This window comes from Elaeis guineensis, chromosome 8 (assembly GCF_000442705.2).
Source record: "Elaeis guineensis isolate ETL-2024a chromosome 8, EG11, whole genome shotgun sequence".
NCBI lineage: Eukaryota > Viridiplantae > Streptophyta > Magnoliopsida > Arecales > Arecaceae > Elaeis > Elaeis guineensis.
The window spans coordinates 1944243-1954138 of record NC_026000.2 but is presented as its reverse complement, the minus strand read 5'-3'; the positions used below and the strand labels follow the sequence as shown (position 1 = coordinate 1954138).

Below are 9896 nucleotides of genomic sequence, written 5' to 3'. Positions count from 1 at the left end.
TTCTTTCTATTCTAAAAAAATTACATCTTGTGATCATATTATAACATTCTGTGGTCAAATTATAATTTTCTGCATACAAAAAATTATAATTTTTTTAGAAATCATAATGAGGAAGATATTTTAGTCATTGAAAATTTATAAAATTGTAAAATGATGAAAAAAATTTCTTCCTTCGTTATGACATCCTACAGTCAAAATTATAATTTGACCGCAGAATGTCATAATATGATCACGGAATGTCATAATTTTTTCAGAAGAAGAGAAGTATTTTCATCATTCAAAATTTTAAATAAAAAATGGAACTACAGATATTAAATGCGCGTTAGAAAGTGATAGCTACATGGTCTAATCAGATGGGATGATATATTTTTTCTGTACTATATGCGGTGTACAAAGAATTATTTTTTTTTTTAAATTAGATTTAAATTTGATCTAAAATTTGAAAAAAATATTTTAGACTGGCTCAAATAGGATGGTGTGAATCAAATTATTGTATTTAATCTTTTGCTCCTGATGGCGGGAAAAACTTCCCTCGGAAAGTTGGAAGGCATATGTAGGGATGGCAATGGGTACTTGGGTAGGGTTTGAGTCGGGTATTGTACTACCCATCCCCAAACTCAAATTTAATCCCCTATATCCAAATCCTACTCGATATCTGATCGGATAAGAAAAGAGATATTCATCCTCATACCCAATGAATTTGGGGATATCCATGAATAACCCATTTTTCCATACCCAATCCATACCCATCCCATGCCTATCTCATATCCAAAAAAAAAATAAACAATCAAAATAATTTTATGCATATTATCAATTAAAATAAAATTATCAATTCAACATGTAACATAATTTATAAGTTCAGATTTATAGAAATCAAACATAAAAATAGAATTATAATACAACATAGAATGTATAAATAATCAAAATAATTTTATGCATATTATCAATCAAAATAGAATTATAAAACAGAATTATAAACATATATATTCAGATATGGGTTCGAATATTATCCATACCCGTAGGTTTGGATCAGATTTGGATTCAGATTTGGGTAGAAAACAGCACTACCCATATCCATGCTACAGTTTTCAGGTTTTACTCAAATCCGAATCCAAATCCGATCAAATTCTGTCTTTCGAATTTGATCGAATTTAGATAGGATGCATATCCATCAGAGCGGATTGATTTTGTCATCCCTAAGCATATGACAATATGGGGGTAACGAGACAGCGTAAAAAAAAATCTCCTCACGGAAGCTTGTGACATAAATTTATGATGGATTAGAATTGGGATCTGGGGTCGTGGTCGGGATTTTTAACCGTAAAAGAAATTGATGGGCACAAAAGTTTCTAAGATGCCTCGAAGCAAAGAATAAAGAAAGGTTTTGGAGATAAAGGGTGGATTTAAGTTTATAAATTTTAGTTGGAAGGGAAGCTGGACGTCTCCCGGGCTTCGGATACTGAAGGACGGAAGTAAGGTATCGGTCAGTTCAGTTTATGAGGAGGCATGACTTGATCGGTGGCCAGAATAGAAGATTTTAAAAGGCAATGTTTGGCTTTGATTGGTTATAAATGTGAGGGACGTGTTCAGCTTGATGGAAGGAGGTTGGTACTGCAAAAGGTACATGGTTAAGGTTGAGATGTGCATCAATTAGGAGATAAAATCGTAGATATGTGGAATAATACTAGTGTTAATATGGCGGACTCATGCTTTAAGGAGTGGTTGGGATTGGGATGTGTGTATGGTCATTGATGCGGAGAATATTCTGCCTAATCTCAGTTCCTACGAAAGCCAAATTAGGATGGCCGATCTTTCCACCTCGGTCATGGATGACCTAAAGCTATGATTGCATTAGTCCGTAATGCTTGGTGACAGTTACGCCTACATCCACTTCTTATGATGCAGATAGGATGCTCCGGACTGCTAGATGACATCTTGTCCTAGCCACATGTTAACTGTGGGGCACGATCAACATAAGCAATTGTTGCGAAGATGGCTGCCGTCCATCATAAAAATAGCCACCGACCTTCCTTATAGAGAAGGCAGGGGACCTTAGTAAGTTGGAAGCCCTTTCTAGCTTTTTCATTGTCACTATTCTTTTTTTTCTTGATTTTTTTGATCTCTACTTGACTTGAGCATCGAACGATCTTTACTAAAAAATTTTCAACTAAGAATTTCTTTAGGTTAGAGATAGCAATCAAATCGGATCGGATCATAAATGGATCGGATAAAAAATATTTAAACCTGAATCTTACCTATTTAATAAATAGGTCAGATATTGAAACATGAACCCGATCCATTTAATAAACAAGTTATCTGATCCGACCCATATAACCTATTTATATTTATAACCTAGTTAAAAAAAAATTATTTGTGCCTTTATGATCTATTTAAAAAATAATAAAAATCTGCTCTCAGACTTATGGTCTCACCTCTATCTTCGATCTCTAATGAGATGAAAAGAGGGAGGCTCAGAATCACCTTGGAACCATCGAAGAGGGAAATCCCTTCGTTGCCCTCCTCTTCGGCACTCTTCTCAACCGAGGGCTGCAGCCGTTGTCTTTCCAAATAGGAGACAATCACAGGAGAAGAATTAAAAGTGGGCCTTTCCCAGTCATTTGATTTGCTATCAAATACGAAGACTAACGGAGGCCAAGATCGCATGAAAGTGGGCTCGCCATCACCGCTGCTTCAACAGACGCGCATATAGAAGGAAATAAAAAATGGAGAAGGATAGTGTTCAAGGTTCAAGAATCATCACCATCGCATTCTCGGCCCAACCGCCTGATGCTCTCGGCCCAACCGCCCCTCCGCCTGATGCTCTCGACCCGACTGCCCTCTGCCTCGCCTGCATCGCTGCGCTCTCAGCCCGAATGCACTCTCGCTGCCTCTATACTCCAGCTCTGCTCGACCACACCCTCTACCGCCTCCGGTCCTCCGCCCCATCGAGATCTTGGTCACCTCCATCTCCTTCGCCTCCAGCAAGTCTCCGAAACAACGGCGATGTGAAGAAGGAAAGGGGGAGGCCAAGGGGAAGAGAAAAAAAAAAAGCCCTAGCAAGGCTACGGGATGGGGAACTTGGGCTCGATCGCTCGGGCACGAAATCAAGAGGTAGCATGGCGTGTTGTCGACCATGGGATGTCACGTGGTCCAATTGCCTACAGAGGCGGGCAAACGAATTTGGGAAAAATGAGCACGCTCCACACCATAGGCCCACATGGGAGAAGCCCATTAGCCTATTATCCAATGGCCCAATTCATAATCAATCCAAAATTTATACGGGTTAAATGGGTCAAACAGCTTAGATATATAAAATCCAAATCTGACCCAAATAATTAACAGGTCAAACGGATTGATCTGTTTACGATCCGAACCTGTTTAGTCCAAATCCAAATCTGTTTTTAATAGATCGAATACAAATCAGATTGACAGATTAGATCATATTTTGCCACCCCTATTTTAGGCACTCCATCAATTTTAGCTCACCTCCGTCCAATCGACTTCAATCTTGCCTCAGAGATCAACAACAATAGTTATGATTGAATTTGATAAAGATCTTAATAAAAAGGAAGATTGGAATGGAAATATGGTGATAATTTTTTTATAATATTTGGATGCATATATTTAATCTTGACTTTGTTTTTTTGAGAATATTAATCTTGACTTTGTTGTATACGTCAGTTGGATCAATATTTACATTTTTCTGTGTGTCCATCTAAGTGGGGTGTTTTGTTAGACAGTTAACAAGTGTTGGAAAAAAAGCAAGTTTCCAATTGGAGGCTGGGGTAAAAAATAATGCTGTCTTTAAGTCTATTGGGTTCGAGTTTTTATCTGCAAAAGAGTTATTGCAAAGAGTTAAGTTGTGTTTGGTTGGAGTCATGAAATGATGGATGGATGAGATTTGAAGGATGAATAGCCTCTATCTACCGTTTGATTTAAAAAATTATAGAAAGAATGGATGAAAAAAGTAGATTATCCATCCACCCTAACCCACTATTTTGTATCCTTTCAAATTGGGAGGATGAAGGAAAGATGGATGGAGCATTGAATGATGGATTTTAATATTGACATAATTATCCCTCATTAATTTTTTTGATAAAAAAATAATACTACTTTTTCATTAATATTATTAATATATATTTTTATATATACTATTAATTATATACTATTAATTATATACTATTAAATTTTATTAGTTATTATTTTAATCTTAATATATAATTTTTATAATTATAATTAAATAACTAGATTATTATCTATTTTTTATTTATATTTATTATTTTTAAGTAACTATTTATATAATATTAATTAACTATTTAAATTTAATTATAAATTAGTTAGTTATTTATATAATTAATTTATTAATAATTAATTTATGAAATTATGTATTAAATAAAATTTTATATAAAATTATAGAGTACAAAGATTATAAGTTTATAGAATTTTTACTTCTTTAGTATAAATAAGTATTATAAATCGATAATAATAATATTTTTAGCAAATGATAGTTTTGTAAAATATCATCCATCCTTCCTTTTAATATTCTTCCTATTCCAAACAGAGAAGAGAATCATTTTCACCCATCCTTTCATATTTTACCAAACATATGAGAAAATCCATCCATCTTTTTTCCTCCATCTATTTTTTTCTCAATCCATCTTTCGTACCAGACAGAGGGTTAGAGTCAGGACCAGAAAATGTTATCCTATTTTCACCTTGTGAGATTCTGAAATCACTTGCTTTAGTTTTACCAGAAAGGTCATTTATTATTGTTGGTATTACTAGAATTAATACAAACAATTTACATCAGAAGAAACAATTAGGTACTGAGTTCCAAGAAGCGGCGGGCCATGGGGTGTTCGGCCTGGGAGAGACGAGAGGGGTCCAGCACCTCCACCACCACACCGCCGACGACGAGGCACACCACGTCGGCGATACGCTGGATTTGCTTCACACTGTGAGACACCATCACTATAGTCATCCCTCGAGACTTTTTGAGCCGCACGATCGCCTCCTCAATGTTCTGCGTTGATATCGGGTCCAATGCACTGGTAGGCTCATCCAATAGCAGCACCTTAAAATGACAATCCAACGCCCAATGATTCAAACATCTAAATGCAGTTGGTTTCGTCGAGTTAATATAAGCATTAAGAGTGCTTGAAGGAGGAACAAGGATTTAATTACCTCAGGGTCATTGGCGAGGGTGCGCGCCAGGGCCACACGTTGGCCCTCCCCCACGGATAAACCGGTCACAGGCTTGGAGGCAAAGGCGGGGTCCAAGTCTGCCAAGCTCAATAGCTTCTGCACCTCAGCTTCAGCTAGTTTCTTCCCTCTTAGCTGAGGTCCAAACCTCACATTGTCCGCCACGGTGCCTGGCCATGCATGCAGAAGGCAATTCACATACAGAATAAATAAGTTGTATGTCTAAGAAAATTAACAATTTGGTTCTTTATTGCTTGTGAATTCCAAGTCTGTTTGTATTTCAGATTTGAGAACACTAAATTGGTTTTGCCGGGGTCTTAGCTTAGGTAATCTACTTAGAACTAGTTTGATTAGGTTTAGCTATTTATATAGGATTGGATATTTTAAGATAGAGCTGATCCATAGACATAGAAAGCTCAAAAAACCATAAAGCACTTTAACAGAATTTGAATTGAAATATAGCGGGGGAAACTATATCTTATACCACAAGCGCCAGGTGGCCATGCACCATGCTAATCATTTGGTTTCCTTCTTATTGCCTCCATTCATCATATGCTTGGCCTATGATAAGGAGGCGAGATAATTGGTGTGATGAACGATTATACTGGTGTATTGGTATGAATCATCTCATCTTCTTGCTATGTGTTCTATTCATGGTTAGCCTATAAACAGAAAGATGAGATGATTTGTACGGCGCAGGATTATGTTGACGCATGCAGGGGTAGGACGGTACTTTTCTGTTTGGGGAAATTATATACCCTATCCGCCCATTGCTGGTTTGGACCTTTTGGAGCAGCGATGAAGAGCTACGATGTGACGTCTAAGCACACAATAATTCTCTGGCAAAAGGTTTCGTGACAAGAGGTTGAAGTGGGCGACATGGCGCACTATGTGACGAGACAAGAGAAGGACTGGCACTCGTCCAGTAACGTGGAATCAAGAAAAAGAAGCCGTACACGACCGAACAAGCGTGTTTGAGTCTAACGGCGGTGCCGAGTGGGCCCCATAGGATTATGCGAGCCTCACCAGTAGCGTCCTTTCAGAATCCAGCCCACCCCCGCTGGCGATGCGGTCTGAAAGATGACCTCAACCGTTGTTGCTGTCACCTCCGGTAAGCATTAAAAGTGTCGACAATATTTTCAAGGTTAGGTGAAATCAAACCCACCATGCATTCCCGTATAGACTCGGTAAGTCTGCAATTAATTCCGTTATAGATGGGTTACTACAGCAGAATTTTAAGTTGAATTGATGTGTCTGATGAGTTAGGTTCACTGTTTTGTATTATCAAATCTAGGTTGATATTCGATTCATTCGAGCTCATTTAATTAGGGAAAGATTTAGAGTTGCGTGTAAATTAAAATGTTCCATCCTCTCATTCAAAATCATGAATTTGAGGGATTATCTCTATTCCTATTAAATAAAAAAGAGAGCAAAAATTTGACTCCCCTCGAAATTTAGGAAAGTTAGAAAGAAGATAGTAGAAAAAGAAAATTTTTTCTCATATATTTTTTAGATAAATGCTGATGTCTTTTTTCAATCAAAAAAAAAAATTGCTTCTTAATAAATTTGGAAAGTCCTGTAAAAGGGAAAATATTCTATTCTGTAGTTATGAAAAAAATTATTCAGAAATAATCAGTCAAAAAGAAAAAAATACTACATGCACAAAAGTTATCACTCACAAAAAATTTTGAATTATACAAAAAAAGAGAAAAATTCTAGGTTACTAATATTTTCCTAAATTTTTTAGAATCCTAGTTTGCTAAAATTTTCCTCCTGGGACTCTACATAAAAATATTATCTAAAATTTGCTTATTAGTTAGTCATGTAAAAAAAAAAAAGAAGCAAGATTCCTTTCTAATATTTTTTTCTGTAGTCGCAAAAAATTCATGCATAAAAAAAAAATCGAATTCAAATTCTTTTCTAATATTTTTCTCGACATATGCCAAATATTCTTAAATTGTGCAAAAAAATATGACCATATGTACCGAGACTCTGTCATCAACCTTGGCAACAATTTCAACTATAGCTAATTCGATTAGATCGTGAGACCCCAAAATCACTCATCATTTATTATTAATAGTATCAACGAATGGTAGGTTTTTTCTCATCTTTGCTTCTTTTAACTAATCATATATTTGTATATTTTCTTATTCTATTTAAAAATTAAAAATATATTTGCATATTTTTTTATTATATCATTCATGCTTTCTTATTTTATATTTTTACAGGAATCATGAAAGAGTTCTATCATTATTCCATCATCAATGAATCTTAAGTCAAAATTATAGCAAAAAAAAAAAAAAAAAATCACTTCTTAGTTTTGAAAGCTTTAATGTTTTTTTACCCGCCCTTGCATTCATGTTCCATAAATTCTGAGAAAACACGCATAACAATATTTTTAGGTATAAGATTCATTGTAAGTGTTGTTTTGATTTATGAGAAAAGATCCATTACATACCTGAAATGGTATGGACAGGTAAAGGGATTATGAGATATAGACGAGCGAAGAAACAAGCATGGATTGTTAAGAAAGGAGTGGATGACATACTGAATAGGTAGAGATGTTTTTCAGTTTTAAAAAGAAGTGCAAAAAAAAAAAAAAAGGAGGATGATGAAATGGGTGGGTGGGTAGGATGTGAGAGACATAATAGGATTTTCTCTTCATGCTTCTCTTTATTTCAAATTGACATAAATAGAGAAAGGATCGTTGTGTTTTATGGAGATACAGAGAGTAATATTATAGATATCTGAAATTAACATTAAAAAAAAAAAAGAAGCAGGATATGGGTCCTTAGTGAAGATCTGCTTCTTCCAATCAATACAAAATTTCAACAGATTTTCAGAGGAAGGAGGAACACTGAGCTTGGCGCGCACAGTTTCTCAAATGGGTGAGGCAAAGAGGCAAGAGATCAGTAACTGATCTACAGTTTCTATTTGACAGCCGCATGGAACACAACTATATATACAAATATCTAGCCAACCTTTTCTCTTTCCAATCGATCTCTTATATTTATTTTTCATTTTATTTCTTACTTCCTCCTTTTATAGTTATTTTTGCATTATATATATATATATATATATATATATATATATATATATATATATATATATATATATATATATATATATATATTGAAAATATTGTTTATTTTTAATGCATAAATTTGTATTTAAAATTTTATTATCTTTCTGCGCATCGAACGGATATCGTTTCCCTTGTAATGGAGTGAGCAGATTCCTGTTGAGGCGGAAAAGCGCCACTACTTTTCTATTCCTCAACCCACACCACATACTCCGTGCGGCCTTATCCTTGGAATAAAAGTAATAACAAAAGATAATACCAGGTCCAGGACGGGAATAACTCACCATCGAAGAGGGCCGGGAGCTGGAAGAGCATTCCGACCTTGCGGCGGAGGGAGATGACATCAAGGCCGCAGATGTCTTGGCCGTCGAGAAAGACGGCGCCGGGGGAGGGTTCCCAGAGGCGGTTCAGGGACCGGAGGAGCGTTGACTTGCCGCTGCCACTCGGCCCGATCACCCCCACGATCGCGCCTTCCGGGATGTCCAGGTTGACCTCTCTAAGGATCGGCTCTCCGGTCGTCTCTGACCGCTTCGTTAGATTCCGGACCTGGAGCTTGGCCGCCTTGGTCGGCAGCTTCTCACCAGCTACACCATCGACATCCACCAACAGATGCTCGCGAATCCCTTCTGCCAAGCCACCATATATAAAGATTGAATCAGAAACAAGCAGCATAGGATGCATTAGAATCATCAAATTAATGGAATGAATTCATTTGTTTCTCTCTTTCTCTCTCTCTATCTCTCTCTCTCTCTATATATATATATCATATATTATAAATGGGAAATGAAATGAAATATAGGAGAAGAGGATTATTACGTTCCACCGAGCCCATTGGAGTCCAGGGATTGGAGTTTTTGGAGGATGGTGGAAGCGAGCTACGGGAGAAGAAGACGGTGAGTGACGGGCATAAATATAACCGCAAGGAGAGGGGTTGGATGGGACTGTGGGGCGGTTGGATGAACCGGTCCAGTTGTTTAGCTCCTAGCTGATGGAGCTCTTGGACGGTTAGATTTCGTAGATAAGGTAAAAGGGCAGGGGTAAAAAGATTCCTGATTAATTGTTTTGGTTTATGTTCCAAGCGGTCATAAGGTCCGGCTACAGGTGCACGGACAAAAGGTAGGTACACGGCCGAAAAATGAGGTGAGGTGGTCGATGGAGTTGTGCATAAAATATTGAAAACACTGGTTTGGCATCATATATTCGATTTTTTTTTTAAAAAAAAAAAAACTATCATGCCACCTACGCTCCTGTCGCCTATCTCTAGCAACTTTATCCCCTGTTATTAGAACCAAAAGAGAACTTGATTCTCCAAAAGCTAATACTTCATCAAAGTATGCTATCACTTGAGCTCAAAAGTTATTTTTTAAAAATCATATTTTCAGAATGTTATGATTAGGGCTGTTAATAAATCGAACACGATCAAATACATCATTGTTTGGGATTAACTGTTTCGAACTACTGTTTAGTTCGAGTTCGGTTCGGATTCGAACGTATTTGAAAAAATTTTATTCAAGATCGAATTCGTTAAGCTCATTATATTCGAATTAAACTCGAGCTCGACTCACCTTAAGTATACGTGATTGAACACGTTCGTGTTTGGTTCGTATTTGAA

General features: G+C 36.6%; 1 protein-coding gene across 2 annotated transcripts; it reads right to left on the bottom strand.

Moving 5' to 3' along the window:
• Positions 1-4724: 4724 nt before the first annotated feature.
• LOC105050819 (protein STAR1) lies at positions 4725-9423 on the bottom strand. Of its 2 annotated transcripts, none has more exons than XM_029266304.2 (4): positions 9101-9423; positions 8569-8907; positions 5185-5372; positions 4725-5074 (listed from the first exon to the last, which is right to left on the bottom strand). In XM_029266304.2, exons 1-4 carry the CDS (start codon positions 9114-9116, stop codon positions 4820-4822), a joined length of 798 nt encoding a protein of 265 aa, XP_029122137.1. In that variant the 5' UTR covers positions 9117-9423; the 3' UTR covers positions 4725-4819. The 2 variants fall into 2 exon arrangements, with proteins under 2 accessions (XP_029122137.1, XP_010929292.1); XM_010930990.4 differs by having other exon boundaries at positions 8569-8910; positions 9101-9281.
• Between the last annotated feature and the right edge of the window lie 473 nt (positions 9424-9896).

Bases quoted from the DNA above. Each gene is read 5' to 3' on its own strand.
- LOC105050819 (XM_010930990.4), bottom strand. The intron at 5,373-8,568 runs GTGAGTTATTCC...ATGCATGGCCAG, and splicing joins GCTCCCGGCCCTCTTCGATG to GCACCGTGGCGGACAATGTG. The intron at 5,075-5,184 runs GTAATTAAATCC...TGTCATTTTAAG, and splicing joins CCCTCGCCAATGACCCTGAG to GTGCTGCTATTGGATGAGCC.